Raw genomic sequence first — 22232 nt, forward strand, 5'->3', positions numbered from 1 at the left:
CGGTGACACCAACGTGGTGCCATTGACAAGCTGGTCGTTATTTGCCGGTGACATTAACGTGATGCCATTGGCGCCAAGTTCCGGCGACAGAGAAGACAATTTTTGTGAACCATGCAGACGTGAAAGTGTTAATGCATATAATTACGGATAGGCTTTTAATGACAATTAAAATTGTGATTCAGAGTAATGAAAAATGTATGAAGACTGTGATACTCATAATTTTTATAAATACATTTATGAATTTGAATAGATAATTGATTATTATTTTGAACCTAAATAATTTATTTGAGAATCTGGCAAGTTCGTTCCAAACTGCAAACATTATTTTTTACCATATTTCTCTCCTTGTCAGTAAGAATCTGAAATAAAATTACTTCTTCTTACCTCCAGTACATAGATCCGCTGAAAAAGTAAGTTTTCCCATTGTGTCCCCAGATCATCGCACCATCAACTCTATCTAATGTCTCCGGAAGTCCTAGTGTAGTTAATGGCCTTGGATAACCAGGTTCAAGATTGTTTGCGTTAAAAACGTAATATTTCTTGCCGATGAAAAAGACTATTTTCTTATTTGGTCTTTCATAAACTGCATCCACGTGGTCGATATCCTCGGGTAGGTTGAACAAACGTGTGATTTCCGCCGGATATCCTTCGTATAATCCTTGGTCTCCGATCCTCCACAAGTACTGGAAAGACAATTAATGAACGTACTTTAATTTATGCTTTATCTTTGAATTTTCAGCTGAAGTATAGTCATAACGTGTGGGATTTATAGGGTGTCTAACAACAGGTGTCAGAAATTTTAAAGAACCAGGAAATTTTAATTACAAAAACGTCAAGAATGACGAAAATGCATATACAGTTACATTTCAGAATTATTAATTGTCGAGAAAAAGCCTAAAATTCGCGCGAAATATGTCTGATTTAGGACTTATTTTACTGCTGACGTGCACTAGATAGGTCAGACACATTGAAATCGATAGAATCGTCTCGAGTCAAACATATTTCACGCAAATAGTCATTCTTGATTTTAGTTCAATTTTGGTATGTAGAATCACCCCTCTCCACTCTTAAAATATCTACTTTAAAAATCCTGACACCTATTATCGATCGTCCTGTATGCTTGGATCCACTATAATATCATAAACAGTAATTTATTCTTTTTACTATTATTTGTATTAGTATAAAAGAATATACATCGAAATGTGTTAGGTTTCAATTGTATTATGTGAATGGCGCGTGTTCGCGTATTTATTTATAATTATACATTACTATGTAATTATTACATTAACACAAAGTATTAGAATAACTATTTAACTATTTACTGTAGAGTAACCAGACGACTATTGGTGACGCGGTCATTTAACTATCGAGGATGTATCAGATAACACTGTTTACGTGTTAAGAATATTAAACCATAGCAGACGACTTGAAGTAGTTCTACTAATTGAAGAATGAGAGCATTGTTCTTAAAGTACCGAACTACAAAGTGAAGAAAATCAAGGGTTCTTCTATTAACAGTACTGCTAATAGAATCACTCATCTTGTTTCTTTGCAAACAAGCTGCAAGAGTAAGTAATGTCGCAAACCATAAACAACAAGTGATTATGATAGCCCTTGCCTCCTTGAAATGCTTGTAATTAGTAGACGAAGACTCAAAAATAATGTTAAATCTCGGAATGATTGAAAGATCGATTGTATTAATTAACAATATATTTCGGTAATCAAGAACTGTACCACTCTTGAAAACAAATTACGGCTAGTTGGTAACAAAGAGTACTAACGTGAACGAGGGAAAAATCTGCTGGTCTATATAAAGTTTCAAAGGTTTTATATTCTCGGTCTCTGGTAGCTGAAGGTAACCAAAGTCTTCAGTTACAAGCTGACTAACTAAACATATCCGAATTTCATACGGAAAATGTACATGATATAAATCAAGTTACATATTCTGAATACGACAAGAGAGAGATTCTCTATCTACATTTATCAGATAGTTCCTTTAAATGGTTCAGATCAGGATCAAGAGAAAGTTGGTCATCCAACAATAATTTAGTCAATTTTTCATCCAACATCGCTCCTTAAATTTTCTCCCACCTGTAGCTGGGCAGCTTGTGCATATAATTACGTAATTAACACTCACCCGTCCTTTGAACACAAAAACCTCTCTCCGAATAATGCTGATTGCGTCGTAAGTGGTGTCACATTTATCTGGCACGTCATTCCTGGGTGTCGGTGTCCATCGATGCCTTGGCCTCTGAGTACTCGTTGTGGTCCTCATGGTCGTAGTGGTGGTGGTGGTGGTAGTCGCAGTGGTGTGATGTCTGTGGGGTTTATGAGGCCTCTGAGGTCGATCATCCGGCCTCTCTGTCCTGTAATCCGGCTTTTGAGGGTAACGATCAGGGTGCCGGGGCCTGTCGTCGTTTGGATAGTGATTCGGCCTCGTAGGTCGCGGTTTCGAAGGTCTGTAGGTCGTCCCAACGCTTGTCGTCGTTGTCCTGGCTGTTGTAGGGCGCTCCGGAGGTAATGGACCACCTGGCAAGTTTCCCCAAAGCTTCTCCTCGGGAGCACCTGCAACATGATTACGTCTTATTCATTGATCTTATCCATTGTCAGTTACCTAAGATATATATTGCTTTGCAAATCTTAACTTATTTTGATACAGTAGATACACTATTAAAAGTTTGGCATCATTTTCTAAAGTAAGGAAAATGTAAATTAGTTTTGTTAAATACGCTGTTTCAGTTTATAATCAACATATAATACAAGTTACACTGTTCTTTCGATATAAGGAGATAATTATTGAAAGTAATGACCTTAACTTAATTGGATAAACATAAGAAGTTTAATAATAAGAGTCACAAGATAGATCATACGATCCAGCTTAATTTTAGAAGAAAATTAAGTTTGTATTAATAAAATTCGAAGTTGTAATAGTAGCTTAGTTTTTGCTTTTCAAACATCCATTTGTGTAGGTACTGCATATGTCTGGAATAATCAAATACTATTTCTGAAATTTTCAAATTTTTCTGATAAGAGTAGCGTCTACAGTGATAATGAGAAAATACGAATCGTGTGAAGTCAATCACAATAGTTAGTACACTCAGCTCAGGCGAATCTGGTCGTATCGATACTATTTACCTCTTCCTACGAGGGAGTCATTGAATAAGACAGAGGGAGATAGAAAATGTCGATACAGCCAGAATCGTTTAATTTGGATGTACATGTATATTATGGGAATTCATATTTCCAAAGCTGCAGAAGTGGAACTTATCCTCTCGAATAATTAAACACTTCTAAGTGAGCTATAAAAATATTGCTTATTTGAATAACGTTTCAAAAAGTAGTTTATGTAAATGAAAAATATCGAATTTGTGAAATAATATTGAAATTAACGAAGTGAATTTGTGTCAGCTCTAATTCATACAGGATATTCCGGAAACTGGTATCATACAGGTATTCATACAGAATATCCAGAACTGGTAGTATAAGCAGATAGGGCGTGATTCTACACGAAAAAATAAGAGGAAAATGTAGAATACAAATTTCCGATATTGCGCTTCGCTTTTGAGAAAACTGATTTTGAATTTTGACCGAGTATAAATGTTCCAAACCTCAGTTTTAGGCGTTTGAGAGGTAAATGGAAAAAGAAGAATGCTCCCAGCGTACCGTAGAGACACTCAGTGGTAAGACCAAGAGTGTTTCCTTTTCCCTGTGTACCTTTTAAATGCTCAAAACTCTACTTTTGTACGCTTGCACCCCATCATAATTCAAATTTAATTCTCTTGAAAACGAAACACGATATCAAAAAAGATTATTCTATATTTTCGACTTATTTTTTCATGTAGAATCATTGTCTGTCCACTTGTTCTGGGACATCATATATAATAATAATTTCGTACTCGTCAATTATAAAACTCAGAGGTACAAATCATTTTGTTTCCGTTCGTTTGTTATGTGTATACAATTTTATCGGTGTTTGAAATAAAGAGGAAGAAATGCTGAGTTGGATTTGGAACGGCTTCAACTCGGAGACCTTTAGAACGAACGAACCAACACGAATCGATGAATCGACTCGTATAATATGCTGTAACTGAAATGAGAGGAGCGATAGGGGGGAACTTATTTAGAAATCTGAAGGTCTATTATTCGCCCTCGATAGATGGTTCGACGTTAAATTCGTTTCCAATACGACGAAAGCCAGATAGGGGAAAAATTTATTTTATGCTCAATGACAAAATCAATTTATCATGTCGCCTTTCACTCGAATCTCTTTTTAAAAGGAAACCTTATTCGCGTCGCTGGTACTGGTCACAATTTATGCAAAACCAGACGAACCTTATCTCTGCAGATGTTCCTTTGAGCAAAGTTAAGAGTGTCCGTTAAAGGGAATCGTGAATAGATCAGGTTTGCTTTCAATTTTTTACAAGAATAAATCAGAAATATTTCTTTAATTTTGATTCTTTTAACATTATTTTTAATTCTTTTAAAAGAAAGTTCAAGAAATACAGTGTTGTTTTTTTTTTAATAGCAAATATATTACAGAAATTGGTATTTAGAAATATATTTTGTACAAATCTTATTTCTTTTATTTCATTTCATAATTTTTTACTTTTTAAAGCACCAGCTTAATTTTTTGAAGCTTTTACTTAAATGTTATAAGAAGATGTGTAACATATTAATTTATTTTTAGCAAACAGTTAATATTCACGTAGCAGTGAGGACATGAATGCGTAACAGTTAAATGTATTATATGTACTTGGTAAATGAAGAATAGAAACTACTCAATCAATGGCACAAGAGAAAAGAAAAATAACAAAAGGAACAATTTCTATAACAATAACATTTATCCTTTCTCTATGATTTTTGTGAATGATACATTATGAATTGGTGTTAATGTATTATAGAACGAGTAAATTGTGTAAAAATCAACGAAAATTAATTCGACTGATTTTTGCGAACAAATAACTCTTTAGTTAAACACAGAAATGTATAAAACGGTACACAGTAAAATCTCGTTTAATCAATTTACCAGGACAATCACATTTTAAATACTTTCCCAATGATTAATTATATTACCTGCAGGAGACTACTGTTAAATCATAGGTCAAGTTTCAATAGATATTCACTAACTGAAAATAACCGTGAAGAAAAGAGACTGCGAGTAATTGAGAATTGGTTAATCAAGATTCTACTGTAAGGGAATTGTAATTGCACTATTCTGGTAAAAATGTAATTTAACAGAGAAATATAGACATCGTTATTTATTAAATTACTTATTAAATTACATTGCAAAATCAAATTTCGTCACTTAAAAACAATTTTGCACGAAATATTCATATATGCACCTAAAACTTTCCTGTCGCTCACAGTACTTTCCTATTAACTTTTGATAAACTCGTTGATAGTAATGAATATTTAAATGAATAGATTACGAAGGAATGTAGTAGAGCATCGATTATCTGAACTCGATTTTCTTCGATCTTTGTTAATTAGAATTTTCGGTATGTAGAGTACTAACGAGGAAACTACACAAGGACCTCAAGTAAACCTTACATTATCAATTACAAGGGGAAGTTTCCCAGATGGGTAATTAGTTTAAAAAAACAACGATTGTAAATTGAAAACCCCAAAATGTGAACAAAATTTACAAAAATGAACAAAAAATGTCATTTATATCCAGTTTCGGAGCAGCTTATGGTGGACTTTGATGCCATTTTTCTAACGAATACCAAATTTTCCGAGCGAACGACATTCATTTGTTAGTAGGAGTTGTAGTACTATAGCTTTTAATCGTTATTCCTTTTAAACTAGTTGCTCATCTGGGAAACTTCCCTTGCTAGTATTAGTTTATCCAAAGTACAAAAAATTGACAGTGAATTCTGAAGTTAATGTTAATTTTGATAGTCGACGTCCTACTATATTAAATTTTAAATTCACAATTCTCTAGTCAACATAATTATTTTTTACCCACTCTCTATCCGTCAAAATTGCTGCAAATTTCTGTAACTATAAAACCTCATATGACAAACAAATTAATCTGTCTCTCTTTTAGTGTAATCAAATCTCGTATTACACTGATTGACTACGTGATCGACTGGATCTCAATATCGTGCAATTAGTTTGATGTTCTCATCATCTCCAAGTCGACAAGGCTTTTACAGAATGCCTCAAGGCACCCTTGATAATTTGCTTGTCGCGATTGCAGTAATTACGTCAAACAAATCTACGCAGACGAGTATCGCTGTTATTAGCATTAGAGGGAGAAAAGAGCTGCTTGAAATCCTAGGATAATGATACAGGTAATTATTGACAGTTACGTTTGTAATTACGTCAACGTTTGAGAGACGAGATCAAATTCGACGGCCAGGGAGAGGAGTCGAGTCCGCGTTCCTCTGTCTATTTATCCGTTTCTAGGCTCTGGTTATGGTTTCACAGTCGGCTGAAGATCTCGCCAATTGGTTGGTTTACTGACGAATATTAATTATATTATCGTTCAATTCTAATTATCATACGAATCTAAGTTAACGTAGGTAGTGCTAGTGATGGATACTTTGCACGTAATAATATAGTATTTAACAGAAGTCCACTGAAGTGATTGAAGTATCTACGTATAAGAATTTTGAAATTTTTGAGGGCAGAAATTGTGTGCTTCTTGATTTTTGTTTTGTTCAAAACTTGGCATATATTATAATTACATGAATATTATACATATATAATGTGAATCCCAAAATCTTTTATAATCTTGCTCAATACTTTTCGCTTATTCTAATTTATAGTCTCACTCCCTCAAGTTATGGACACACATTCATGAATCAGCCTATACGAGTCACTTCACTTGAAGCATTCTGCTTTCCGGTTTTCATCGCCACGTCGAGCCTCCTTTCCAGCACAGAGGGAGCGAGCGATAAAGTGATTCCAATTAAGCAGCCGCTCTTCTTGATGCTAATGAATTTCTCACGTCGTCGTTGCCACGTTAGCAGATCGAACCTCAGTGATTGACAGGAAAAAGTAGAAGATGTTTAATTGCATTTATTCAGTCAGCAAGACTTGAAAATGAATGGTTCATAAAGATTGGTAAATTCAGTTGTATCGTATGAGTAACTGAACCCTAAAAACGATATAATATATCCATTTATTATTTTCTTAAGAAATTTAAGAAGTAGCATTGCAAAATTGGTCGAATTTAATTTCTTTGTATTTAAAACGCATTTTAAATACAATTCTTGGTTTCTATATTCAAGATTATTCGAAATAGATAATTAATATCTTATTGTAGAAGAAAGGAAATTAAATAAAAGCAGAGTATTCTAGAACATTTTAATTTTGCACATTAATATAATAAATAACTTTGTACTTGATCATTTTAATCTTTAATTGCCCTTGTGGGATTCTGCAAAACCTCAGGTATTACATATTTGTTGGTAGTTTTCTTATCTACTAACAATTACTTCCTTTAGAATACTAATAATCATTCAGTTAAATCACATTATTTAGTGTGTCATTTTGCAACTAGTATTATGAATTGTTATTAATGAAGTGTATTGATAATAAAGTTTGGAAAAATATTCCACCAGAGAAGTTATGTGTTAATGACCCACTTTGATGCTTCATCTTTGAAGGATTAACAGAATTAAAGTGCAGAGATGATGTCATGAAAAAGTTTAAAAAACGTTGCTATAAAAGTAATTCTGCATTTCCAATTTTCGAATGATAGACCTCTAAATGCTTGTCTTGACCCCTCCTTCGACCCCAGAATTTCTGCACACTGTTTCTCCGTATCTTGTACTCTTCAAATTGCTCATATCCTGTCCACAAAGTTTTTCCAATAATCTTCCAAGTTCTCTCCAAATTCTATCACTGTCCGTTATGATTCTTAACTTAGAAACTCGCGCAGTTTCACGGAAAAATCGTATACTCTCGAAGATCAGAAAGGAATGCGAGGAATCAGGGAAGCTCACCGTTTAGTCGTGTGAAGCGCATCGATGTAGGATCGATGTGATCCATTACGTTGATGGTTTCGATGGAGAGGCATCTTCTTCCAAGAGCGAGGAAGGATTAAGGATTAAGCAGTAAACTCTGGCGAGTGGTTAATGAACGTATTTTCAAATGGCCGCCTCTCTTCTAAACGAGAGAGCGCTATGTTCTCCATTACGTACGCCCATCGCAGGGTTCCTCAATAAAGCAACGTCCAACACGGATCAACCATACCTCTATCTTCTATTAATTATTGACGTTTCTCTGTTTCGCCACGAGAAATATGTGCATTCGAGTATGCGCTTGGAAATTCTAATTGCAAAGTATGGTATGGACCTCGTTTCACAATTCCTCTGCTTTATTAATTTTATAACAGGGATGTTGAAACAGACTCGGAAGCGATTGTTAAAATCTTTATGTTTTTACTTTTCACATTTATAATGTGTACGCTGCTTGTGTATGATTAATAGCGTTGAAATCGACGAGTGTTTACGTTTCGTTTTTGTGACTGTTAATTTTGTAATTGTTAATGGCTTTATATCGTATTTTCGATAAACTGACAAAGTGTATGTATTATTTTTGAAAAAGATATTTCAATCGATTGAACGCTAAAATAAATTTAAATGGATAATCTAAAGGACAAATAATTTATAGAAGAACTTATAATACAATTATACAATAAAGTTTAAACCTTTTATACTACTTCTCTCTGCGTTGATAATAAACCATAGAAAAAATCATACTCAAATTTTTAAGGTAATAATTGTTATTTTACAATCTTATGAGAGGAATTATATATCCTGATAAAAGCGACTGCACTCTGTCTTGAATCAAATTGTGAATTAAAATTGAGATATATATTAGTGCTTTCGAATATTAAAATGAAACTCTTACGATTTCCAGATTTTAGATATTTAGAACTCACATAGTAAATAGGTTTGTAATAAGTACTTTTCAGTTTTTAAGAATAATTTGTATACCGAGCTTCATTTCACATTTTGCTGAAATACATACGTTGAAGGTATATAGAAACTTTTGATTGATTATACATATATTCATCGCAGATGGGTCTTCGCGTATGTTTGCCTTCGAGCAGCCACAACTGAAGTTTCCTTTCCTCTCATCGTCTCAACAATGCAATTTCCATCGTTCTTTCGCAACTGCTGTGATAGTAGTTTCTTACACAGCAACAAACTCCACGCTGATGTAAATTGTTCGTGGAAAAACATCACCGCGCTCCTGTAATCATCGTATTTCTCCTTCTGTACCGTAAAGGTGTCTCTGATGGCGATGGAAGAGCACGACTCCCTTGCATTGGAACTTTTCCTCGAATAATTGGAAATCTTGGCGTACCACCAATGATTCTTATGCATATATATTACATTTTTAGTGATAATCTAAATATATTATGTTATTTGTTTTTAATATTTTGATAAATGTAAATACTTAAAGTGTTACTGCCATTTAAATAAATGTTTAAATGAACACCATAGTTTTAGTTATAACATGCTGGAAATTATATCATTTAATTAAAAAGAATATGTTTGGAAAATATTCCATGAAAATATATTATATGAATATACACAGAAATGTGGTATTAAAACCCTTTTGTTATTATAGATATTTATCTTTTGCGAGTGTTTAAATTATATATATGTATATAAATTATTTGTCTTTCGAAGTAAAAGCTTTAAAGTTTTTTAAGTGAACAAATGTGATAATAAATGCAATACTCTCTGATTTTTCACCGTTACATTTTTTTGTGTGTAGATATCTTAAAGATATTGTTTATACTATACCGCCGAGAAATTTGGACGACTTGAAAACTAAAATAAAAGAAGCGTGTGTATGTATATCCAGTGGAATATTGGTACAAGTTACCAGGAGTGTGGTCAGCAGAACTTAGAAATGCATTCGTGTTAATGAAAGTCGCGTTGAACACGCTATGTAGTCTTATCAATGTAACATACTAGTAATTACAATATTACGAGATGTTAAATTTATTTCTTTTATTTCTGACTTTGTATAATCCTGAAATCCATAGTGTACTACATGGTTGAACTCATTTTAATGCATACTTTCATATGATATAAAAAAATATGTAGTATTTCATTTAATAAAATACAGGTCATTTTTCGAAGAATATTAAAAACACAAAAAATTGATATAGGTTATCATGTTGCCAGTAAAATATACTACAACTTTCTCTTCTTCTAATTCTTTCTAATGTTTATTGTTTACGAAAAACACGTTGGTACAGATTATCGCGAACACCCTGTATATTTAACAATCTCGTTTAAAGTAAATTATATTGCATTTTGTAAATTCTATCTAAATTTGTAGTCATTTTAATTTTAAACAGTGTCGCTTTTAATTATTTTTTTAGTCACGCTATAGTTATCTTCTTATACTAAACAAGCTCTATTAGAATTTCCTCTTTGCATAATTCGTAACTGTGCATTTCCCTCCATCAGTTTCCTCCCTAGTATTTATTTTAATATTTTAACAATAATTGCGATAAAAATCTGCTCATCGTATACGAAATCCCTCTTTTTAAAAAACTTTAAGAAATAAGAAAGTTTTTTTACGTTTTTTTTATTTCTGAAATTTCCCGAAAACGAGAGGGTCGAGTTTCACTCGAATAAATAGAAACTTTTCCAGGTTGGATCGATATCCTAAAATCGTTCTTGCCTTTCTAAGCCGTCAGTTTCCACCTCCTGCTTGACTCGCAAGATTTAAATGCAAACGACTAGGTACGAGACGGCGGTCAAAGTTCAAGCTCAATTTAGCGTTTTCCTTAGTGATATAATTTATCTGGGCGAATATCTCGTTAGACAGGAGAGAATTACTGGTTTTCTCAGAGATTCGAGGGAGGAACAAACGAAGGTTGCAAGAAGCTGCTGATCATAAGAAGTTTGAAACAGTGACAGGGTAGAGGTTGCAGGTCTGGGGCGCGGTTTAAGAGCAGCTATAACCGACTTTCTTTTGGATAATGAGATTTCAGAGCCGAAGCGCTTTGTGTGGACATGATAAAGAACCGGAGCAATTGAAAGGAAGAAGGAGGCACTTCTTCCAAGCACCGAGTCCTTTAAATCGTTCTCGCTAAGCATCGAACGAAGGAGTTGTTCCTCTTTGTGCCTGATGAAGAGACTTCAGACTCTCCTTTCTGGGAGCTTCTCGATCTCATACAAATATTAGGTTTGCTGGAAAGTCTTACCGCCCTCTTTTCGCCAAAACTAGTCCAGGTTTTGCTTGCAAATGATTGTTCTGGTTTCAGTGGTGGCCTGGCGAGAGAAATTGGCGGGAAGATTTGATCAGTGTAATTATGGGTAAGATATTAGTCAGTGAAAGAAGTTATTGCAACTGGGGTCTATTCTAGAAGTTTATTTTATGCTATATATGTCTTTGTCTCGAGACGAGGTTGTCAAACCATACTGCTTTAGATATTTATCATTTTGAAAATGTTCAATAAAGGTTTCTAAAATTCATGTTTGTACTTTGTGCAATCCTATGGGATATGAAGGTGATAGAAGTATGAGATATTTATGTTTTTGTTTGACTTAGAACTTAGTGTTAGAATAAATAAGAAATAAGACGACTAATTTCAAGCAATTTCATATTAGATGTGGAGCTTCTAAAATTTTTGAATTTTTTCCTTTTTCTAAATTGAGACAAAATGGGACAAGTAGATATTCTGACAGTATTCTTTTGACAAAAGTAAACTATAAAACTAAGTTAAACAGTTAATAAACACATTCTAATGAGTGTCAAATATAATAACAAGATCACAATTTATTTAGTTTTACAATAATTATATAAATTTTGTTCTTTAGATCTCTACAATCATTATGATCCCACAAGTAACGCAAAAAGCAATAAATCCACAATTTATTTTTAGCATATGAATTCTGTCTCATAATTGTTATTATACTAAATATCATATAACATTGCTAATATTACTCTTATTATACTAACAATAGTTAGTGTCTTCTATTATTAGCAAGACACACGTCCAAACATAGTACACCTCAACTCTCCCCTATTATTTATTTATATTTATTAAATTATTTAATTATAAAGTATTCTAATTACTTATAATAAACAATCTTTACCAATCTGAAAAATTATTTATCGAGAAACATTAAAAATGAACATATAATATTTGTACTGTAAACTACCGATATTTTTAAAACGATTCCATTCCCAAGTGCCAAAAAAGAAATACTTGCTCTGTGTTTTCTACAAAAACTCGGGAATAAAAAAATCCGATTTGCGTAGAACGATAAAAATATGTTTTATAGGTTCCATTCCCTTAGATGATTTTTTTCTCTTTCCAGCTTTCGCAGTTTTTATTTTGCTCGCATGAATTTCGCACAAGAAATTTTCGTTTGCAAACGCGATCCTGACGTTTTACCTTATTCACTGTCGGAGTAAGCGAAACCCTTGGATTTGTTGCAGCAGGAGAGGAGCTCCTGTGTCGTGCGACGAATAGAAAACCGGGAGTGAACATGTCGGCGAAGCAGCAACAAAAGAAACAGGAGCGTTGCCGTGGCGAAACTCGAGTGGAACTTTCGATTAAACGGCGCGCCGGGAGAAGAAGACTTTGGTTCTTCCGGAAAAGAAAAGGGTAACCGGAAGAGCGGGGTAATTAAAGTAGAGAGCAAAGTGTCTTGAGAGGAGCATTTGTTAAACATCGCGTCGCGATGCAAATAAATGAGATCCAACGGAACAAGAAAAAGAAACGTGAATAATTCGGGCGATTTGCATTTTTGTTTTTCTTCCCTTCGCTCTTGCGTCCCAACCAGGGAGCGTTGGGCAGGAACAGAGGGCAAAAAGAAAAGGAGGATGCCTTCAATGAAATGTATTTGAGCGAAGGACCACGAAATTTACAGAGCGAACATAAGTCAACAATTTATCTGCTTCTTGTTATAAGTGTGAGATGTTAAATATTCATAGAGCTTTAAAGAAATACATTTCTATGCATTGCTTATAAATACCTACTGACATGTATAATTATATTGTTGAAAAGGAGCATACAAAAACAGTGACATAAAATATCTTCTGAAGATAAGTTATTCGTAAATGTTTAAGCTAATGCTGTTCTTCTTTTTGTGAAAAGATGAATTAAATCATTTAAAACATTTTTTTCTTTGTTAAACACTTAAAAGCCTTTTATATTTTGGTTATAATTAAACAATTAATATAGGACACGTATGTATATGTTCAATGTACCTCTTTTTATCTACTTTTTATAAATTTTTATGAATCATATTCTATTGATATGTAGGATATTAAATTTACTAGGTTAAGCTCAAATTAGGTCTGGATCAAGGTTACATTGAATGTAGATTAGGTGTGAGTAATGTGACTGCAGTGACTATGGATTTAATCAGCGTTAAACCTCTATTAGAAGTGGGTTAGGTCTAGATTAAATTTATATCAGAGATTAGCTATGTTTATGTTAAAATTATATTTATGAGTTAAAATATGGCGAAGATTTGAAAAATCATATTTGTCCATGCTATACTCCAATACAAAAAGCTAATATTCACTATCACGCGATTACGAAATTCTTAAAATCATATTAGTAATATCATTATGACAAGTAACATGTAGATTTTAAATTATTTTATATCTACAATATAATATCAGCGTGAATTAATTGCTATTAATTTATTCGAACGAAAATGTATGATGTCAGTAGGAGAGATCCAAAAGAAAGATACAAATAGTACACGAATACGAAAAATGTCAGCAACTATGGGATTTCGTTAATATCGAGCTACGCAAAAATTTTAGAGACTGAGATGAAGGGCTTAAGGGATAGGCAAACAAAATTGCAGGTTTACGTCAAGAATCTGTGGATTTTCCTTACGTCAGGAATCTGCACCAAATTGTTTGACGAAAAAACTCGCCATGAGAAAACTTGGTCGCATACAAATTTCTCAAATATTTTACCTCAATACTTTTAATACAACAGAAAGATGTGTAGAAAATTTACTTTTAGGAGAAAATAATCTTATATCTTATTTTTATGATATAAAACACATAATTTCATGTTTAATAAGAATGTTTCTAGGCACGAGACGCGAAATTATAACCAGTAATGACTTGCTTTTAATAATGACTCAAGTAAATTTTAATCCGAATAAAACAGGTCTAAAACTTCATAACTAAGTAGTAGTTTTGACTCTACTCGATGAAAGCTACAAATTTCCAAATTGCTTGATTCTTTTTTAATGTCACTCTACGTATTATATGATCTCCCTACTTTCTTAATCATAAAAATTATAAGCCTCTTAAGATAAAGATATATGTACGTATAAAAAAAATCTACTCTACGATCGTTAATTCCACAAATCTATGCTGAAAAAGAAACGATTTAAAAACTGTGCATTACCGCACACAGCAGAAAACGTGGGATCGTTCAGGACGTGTTCGAAAGAAATCACGAATGATGTATACAAAATTAGCGAAATAATACGGACGAGAAATGCAAGGAAAAAGAGGAAAAGAAGTTAACGCGAAGAACTGGAGGAGGTTCGAGTGATACTGGGGGAGCAAAATCACAGGGGTTGAATAAAATTGAGCTAGACAAACTAAAGAGGTGCAACAAGAGGAACTCTTTCCACGAAGGGGATGAAGTACGCCGAGGGGGAAAGGGGACGTGAAACGTTGAAAGAAAGAGGCGAACAACAGAGGGGGTGGAGCGTGCGAGATGCGTTTGCGATCCCACGGAACACGCAAAGCTTTCCAGTACGCTAAATCACTCGAACGTACATACAACACATCCTGCTGGAAGCAAAGGGAACACACCAGTCCTTTATATTTTATTCACGCCTCATTTCATCCACTCGTTGCTAACTGGGGATGTCTTCCAGCAACCTAGACAGTGCGATTATTTCGTGAAATTGTTTTTCCGATGTATCGTGAAATTCGTGGGACAAGCTATGTATTTTTCAAATTTCAATTATCTGCCCTGACCCTCTGCTCCTGGCTTTTCCAGATCTTTTTTCGAACAAGGGGCTTCTATTTTGCTCGCACTACACAGGACCGAGGGGAAGTTTCCCTGCTGGATAATTCAATGTACTGTAGGTTGTGATATCATCATAGGTGAGAGGAAGGGACAGGTGTCGGCTTTTAGAATCCTAAGTCATAATTTCTTTCTATGGAACTCTACACAGAAGATATATAATCTAATCATTGTTACACTAATGCTATTTGTAATGGAATGAGAATATAGAGTCAGTGCGTCTAATGTATGTGTAAGTCTGCGTTCTATATTCTTGAAATAAGAAGGATTAAAATCTATCTTCTAAACTAGACATTGCATTCCATGTCAGCAACGTTCATCTATGTTGTTTAATTCCTATTTTATACTTATTTTGTTTAATTTCTTTTTTTTAAATCATCAATTTTAGGGAGTAAATAATATCGATCCCTTTTGTATTTTTTGATAGCCTTCTACATGCGTCAAGTTTCAAAATTGTTGAACTTTTTTCGCTTTGTGGAATACTAAACCAAAAAGAAGAGGAAAAGCGTTTGTATTTCTGAAGTGCCACCGTTTTATTAATTTTCAACTCTTTTTATTCGATTAGAAATTTTCCATTACATTTAATATTTTTTTAATAATGCTTTTTACGTTGCATCTACTATGAGGTTTTTAAAGGACTAACTTTGGCTTGTGTTTTACAATAAAATAAACAATCACATGGAAAATAGACCATTTATCAATAAACACAAACACTGTAGCGAAGCTTGTTAGGACTTTTCTCTCCAAAGTCGTAACATTTTGTGAAAACGAGATTTTAAAATTTGTGCATGCATAATTCATCGGGAAAAAGTTGTAAATTTGTAAGTTATTTATTCTCACGAAAAAAACCATTTCACGAACATTTCTGTACTTGTTTAATTTTTGTTCCAAAAACAACCGCGCGAACCGTTTTAGTTACCCAATACTTTCGAGCGTAATTATCGAACAGGCAAAGCCACTCACCGTACATCTGCTGAATTCCATGTCGGTCGTCTTCCGGTAGTTCGTTATTAGAGCTGAATCCCTGATACCACGGGTACATGAGCGCTCCAGGGGCTGAGCTGTGCGCCAGGCCGAGAGAGTGGCCAAATTCATGCGCGGCCACCGCGAAAAGACTGGTCCCTGAAAACCAAGAAATACGTTCGAAATTCGTTGTTTTATCCGAGTGTTCGGTCTGCCCCTGCTCGTTTCTATTCGCGCGATTCGGATCTTCTTCGAGATTCTTTTCTAAAGGATGGAAGAAGTTGCGGTAAATAGTCCGCGATAGCTTGAGGACTTTTGCTTTAGAAGGAAAATAAAAAAGGGGAGAGTGTGATCGACTTTGAGACCTCTTCACAGGGGTACACTTGCGTTAAAGTGTTAGCTGTCTTTACGTTTATTGAATGACACATGGTTTTTCTGTGAATTATGAACGATTGAACGCAAAGCTTAAAGTTCCAAAGGATCGCTTTGGAACATGTGAAGTCATTTTTTTTCGTATCTTGAATAGCAATGTGAATTCTGTGCATGCGTTATTCGAAACTTAGCGAAATTTTTCTGTGGACCTATTAATCGTATTCTGGTTTCAAACAGTTTAAATATAATAAACATAAGATTTATGTGACGCCTAAATAAATGATCTTAAAATAATTAATAGAATAATTAAGAATTGCATTTAATCTCTTTTTATTAGTTCTCTCACTTTCTATAATTACATACAAAGTTTTTGTAATTTTGAATAGCTTTCTCAGTGATAAATCAGATCTGATTTCCAAAGGTTTCGTGATTATAACGATACAATGAAAAATATCGTTCAATAAGAAAATTGTAAGTTGGAGGTGAAACACTTTCGAACATTGTTATTTAGTGCCTCAGCTATTTGCTGTACTAATACTAAAAGTATAGTAGAACTGTTAGTAAGACTCGAGTCATTCATTAATGATAATATAATCAAATTTATAGAATTAGACATCAAGGGAGCACTTAGATTCTGGTTTGGCCTTTAATCGATTAGTCAATATCCTACTGTATCTACCATATTTGAAGTCAATTAGATAAAAAGTTTAACAACATAAGGCCTGACGTTGTACATATCGAATTAAACATCCCCTATACATAAAAAGCATGAATACATTTGTCAAATACGGTCAAATAAATACCTAAATGAAAATCTCAACTGTCAAATAAATACCTAAATGAAAACCTCAACTGTCAAATAAATTCGTAAATGATAACCTCAAAAATGAAAAAAAAAAAAAAAGTGTATTTAACTTGTCACAGCGGCCTTTCTCTTGATAAAATATTCTAGTTAAAAAACTCTCTTGTACTGTCACAAACAACAGTTAGTAATTCACGTTTCGTGTTCATAACATAAAGTAGAAACGCGGGCGCATCGAATAAACAAAATTGTTCAATATGTACAATTTCAGCAGATAATTCAGATTTCGTTTGTTTTTACTGTTATTCTTCTCATGGTAGTAGTTGTTGATCAAACAGAACGAAATTAAAGCATAAACAACACATGTAAGACAAATTACAATTATAATTCTGTCGAGAACACACCACACTTTCAGAAAACAGTTCTGTAAGGAAGAAGGCCTGATCGCGAGGTTGAATGTTTCTCCAAGCTCTAGTAATTCTCTCGAGGAAACCGTATCGGAGTTTTCCACGACCGCGCGTCGGCTTTTCCAGGCAATTACTTCAGGAATTGCAGCAACTGCCTCGACAGTCTTGGGTTTCGAAATTCCTCAATGGCGTTTACTTAAAAATTATCTACTATAATTTCGCAAAACGAATTTTATTAGCATTTTAAAATGTATTTGCAATTAGAAGAATTTGTAACAATTTGATAGTAAACTTTCGTTTTAAATTATGAAAGCCTCGAGAAATGTTAAGATAAAAATATTTTTAGTTATACATAGGCGTTCGATTAGAAGTGTCAGAAGTGTTTAAAAAGGTGATTGTATATGTCGAAATGAGACATTAAGAATGACGAAATTTTTGGAATTATTAATTGTTAAAAAATGTACGCAAAATAAGTACAGAATGTGTCTAGCTTAGGAACTTATTCTACTGTCAGTGTGCATTGGCCAAGTCAGACGCAGCGTCAAATGACTATGTCAGTAGAATAAGACAAGCCAGATACATTTCAGACGTAGGTATTGTAGACGTTTTCTTAATAATTAGTAATTCCGAAATGGAGCCTGAAACGCAGTTTCTTCTATCTTCACGTAGCACGTAGAATTATTCATAAAGTTCTTACTGTCAGAGTAAATGTTGAAATTTCTTTGGCAATTTTTAATTGAATATCTGTTTTTATGAAACCGACATTATATATTTCCTATATTACCAACATTTCTACAAAAACTTCAGTACATTAGCATGGCAATTACATTATTAATTAAAAGGCATGCATGCGTTATGTTTTTATTATACATATATTCTAATTAAAGCAATACAACAATAATTTCAACTCCTTTGTAATTACAATCGATTTCTTATTGATTTTTTATATCTCAAATCGTATCGGTAGATGGCTAATTGCATTTACTCGATTTTTACTGCTCCAACCTTACTGCTCTCCATTGTATTTATAATTGCACGATTAAACATAGTTGCATCTTCTTCTTCCTCCCCCTCCTCACTCTAAAATTAATTGTAATAGCACAGACATTTCTATTTTTCTCAATCTATTGAAAGCTTCTAAAATATCAATTCTCAAATTAAAATTCATTCGACAATTTCCTAAACGAAACCATAATTTCTAAGCAATACATAATTTCACGACGCGAGGCACAAATGAAATTGAAACAAGCAAGCATCAAGCTCGCGATCATTTATACCGCTTGCCTCGCAAATATTTATTCCACAGCAATTTCACTCGGATCTGTTCGCGACTGTATATGTTTTTTCTTTCGCTCAGTGATACTTTTCCCGTTCCATTTCGCTTTGCATCGGGGACGCCTGTTTGAGATGTGGGTCAGAGTCATAAAATTAAAGCTACCCAGACCCGACGTTTCAAAGAAAAACGTTCCGTTGCTGCGGAAAGCGGATAAACGCTATCGTTTTCATTCCCTCCAGCTATCATCGAAATGATCTACATTAACTTTTTTATTTCCCCGTCTAATGGAGCTTCCATCTGAGATAAGTAAGAACGTTTTATGTTCAAAGAAACAAATATTTTTCTTAAATAGGCAGCTTTCTATTTCGTTCTCGGTTAAGTATGTTTCTCTAACCTATTGGTTGGGCCTGCTAATGGACTCATCAGTCAGTAAGACTAAGTTTACCCAGTTAGCCTTAGACCATCCCTGCCTTAGACGCGGTTACATTAGGCCAAAAATTGTATTTGTAGGACAGGATAGCTAGATGACTGCTTTCAGGAGATGCTGCCACAGGATAAATAATATGAATTATAAGTATATATCATACTAAAGTAATCTACCTGCTAAGATGTAAATCATCATATTCAGGTATATATATACCTATTATTGTTAGATATTGTTTCAATAATATTATTTATTGCTATCTAAATATTATAGAAATACTACATCAGCCTATGAAAATAAAATTTTAATGAAGGAAAGAAGAACCAAACAAAAGGGAAAATCTGGGGCTCCCAAAAATGTGAAATACTTCGAAAATTCATGTTACTCCTATAAAATTATACTAATTTTATATAAGAGAATAATTAACAATTTCCTTTCAGGACAGACTGAGTTTACAGCCACTTGATTCGGAAGGGTAACAAAATGTATTATTACTCAAAACTTGATGAGATTTCATCCTTTTATGTGCGCAAGCCACTAGCAAAACGTCGAAACAACGTCGGTACGATGTCGATAACTGGTTACGAGAAAATGTCATTCGCCCCCCAAGTCTCTAGAGAGATTAAACTAGTTGGAAACTTTCTTGAACCGAGTCAGATCAAAAATAGCTTGGATCAGTTTAGTTGATCGAGCAGCATCGAATCGAAGAGAAATAGTTGCAATTAAGTTAGTTGTTCCTGTTTTCGAACTCAAAATAGATCTGAACGAACTTAGTGAACTTTGTACGTTAGATCACAATTTCAATTATCGAACATTCGTCATTTTCTGACGAGAGTGTCGACATACATACTCTTAATTAAGTATATACGTTAAATACATACTCTGATTTGTTGTTAACATTCCCATGTACCTATTGGTTTAGAGTTTCCCATATTTGAATTTATAAGCGCATTAACGGATGAAGTTCTCGATATACTAGTTCCTCACCGATTGCGATGATTTTCAAATATGTCACAAAGGAGGCAATTTTTAACAACTTTTCCTTTGCAGATAATAGGCAGTGGGCATTAGTTTCTGAGGTATTTGTAAAAAACTTTTTATACTATACAACTAAATTGTAACTTATATGTATACATATAATACATATATGGAAACATTATGGAAAATATGGAATGAACATTTGGTTGAAATTCAATATTGAAATTGTCCTAGTTTAATCTTTGAGTTTACCAGTTATAGAAGTTGCCTACCGACTATTGCGACGTGTTTATAGAAACAGTAGATAAACAGTAGATAAACGGAGACAACGGACTCACGCATGCGCTGGCAATAACGTATACATATAAAGTACTTAAAGATTAATTTTATTTTTGAATCATCTGCACTCATAGGAAGTCTTCTAACAATTAAAGTGCCTGCATATTGTAGTTTGTCGTACATGTGAAATTTAAATATTAAATTTGATAGCGAAACAATTTCATTTCAATTGAATTTTTACAAGCTTTTTTATCACTAATAAGTGATTACAATTTGGTAGTAATTTTTCGGCATTTCTGAATTTCTTCAGAAGTACTCATCTTTAGAGATAATAACAGATAACTGCAGTTGAAATTTTCATAGGAAAGGTTGAGGGAAAAAAGACGATTACAAGAGCACCAAATATGCATGAGAATTTACGAGAAAAAGGTTCTCTCGAGGCAGAAAAATTACATAAGTACTTTTGCCACAACGACAGACCAATTTTGATGAGTGTAATGCGGGCGTCATTAGCACGAATTCAATTTGGTGCATAAAGAAGCCAGTACTTGGAAATACCTTTTTTAAGGATAAAATTTGTTTCAAAATTCCTCATCCAAAGCAGTCATGCTCTTGGTGCATAAAGTTCACGTTACTCTAGATTAACTCGTGGTCACGTTGTATCTTTCTTAGGTTGTGAAACAATGTTTTTATCGCATAAACCATAAACTATGTAAAATTTAAGAATGTAAATATAAAAATAATGTGAACATTTTATGACTGAGAAGTGCTATTTGACACGTTCCAACATATAATATGTTAACATCTTCTTCATTATTTTTTTGCCAATTTTGCAGCAATTAACAGTAACTTGAATTATTTTTTTTAAAGTTACTCACACAATCATAAGAATAATTGCTAATTTATTCCTCTGAACCATTTAATTTAAAAAAAGTAAAGTCGATATCTTTATTATTTTCTGAGAAAACAGCTTGTAGCATCTTGTTTGAGCTACCTTGTATAAATCAGAGGACATCGCTGTACCTGTCTTCCACGTATCTAGATCTGTATAGTAATAATAAATAAATGCTTCTGTCATTGAAATAAGCAAAGCGACAAAAATATTGGAAGATAAGAATTCCAGCTTCTTGCAGGAACACAATCAGTTGTTGCCAACTCTTTAGATTATACAATACCGTCACCTGCAAGGTGTATATGTAGGTACAAATTGTTAGCTGAAATTCGAAATAAATTTTTTTGAAAATAAAATGCGAAATTTAATATATTTTCGAAAATTTGCTATATTTTATTTTATTATTTTATATATTAATATAAAATATTTATATCGGTTAGTATAGGTTATATATTAATATATATTATATATATATTAAGGTTATATATTAATATAAAATAATATTTTATATATTAATATAAAATAATATATTATTTTATTTTATATATTTTTTAATTTGCTATATTTTCAACTTATTTTTCCATGGTGAGTCATTACCTTTGTGCTTGTACCACTAGTTCGGAAACGCTTTGCATAATTGAATTTTACAGTCTCACTTTTCAATTAATTCTTAATGTATCATGAGACCTACAAAATTTTACCGTAACACAAAACGTGTTAACAGCAACCAACTGCAATATACTGGTGAGTCGAGTGCTCTTTAATCAAAAGCCCGCTCGAGGACAAGTACGAAAATAAGTGGAACGGATTACGGCCGACTTCGAAGGCCACTTCA

The 22232-nt window shown here is 33.3% G+C and overlaps 1 protein-coding gene across 2 annotated transcripts in view; it reads right to left on the minus strand.

Annotated features, from left to right (window-relative positions):
• The window catches only part of Mmp2 (Matrix metalloproteinase 2), a 244653-nt gene that overhangs the window by 957 nt on the left and 221464 nt on the right, over window positions 1-22232 (minus strand). For both annotated transcript variants that reach the window (XM_076390052.1, XM_076390051.1), the window contains 3 exons: window positions 15968-16126; window positions 2138-2565; window positions 385-683 (listed from right to left, as the gene is read on the minus strand). In XM_076390052.1, coding sequence (XP_076246167.1) covers window positions 385-683; window positions 2138-2565; window positions 15968-16126 — 886 coding nt within the window. The remainder of the gene's footprint in view (window positions 1-384; window positions 684-2137; window positions 2566-15967; window positions 16127-22232) is intronic.

Source organism: Calliopsis andreniformis, chromosome 12, assembly GCF_051401765.1.
Source record: "Calliopsis andreniformis isolate RMS-2024a chromosome 12, iyCalAndr_principal, whole genome shotgun sequence".
NCBI classification, from domain to species: Eukaryota; Metazoa; Arthropoda; class Insecta; order Hymenoptera; family Andrenidae; genus Calliopsis; species Calliopsis andreniformis.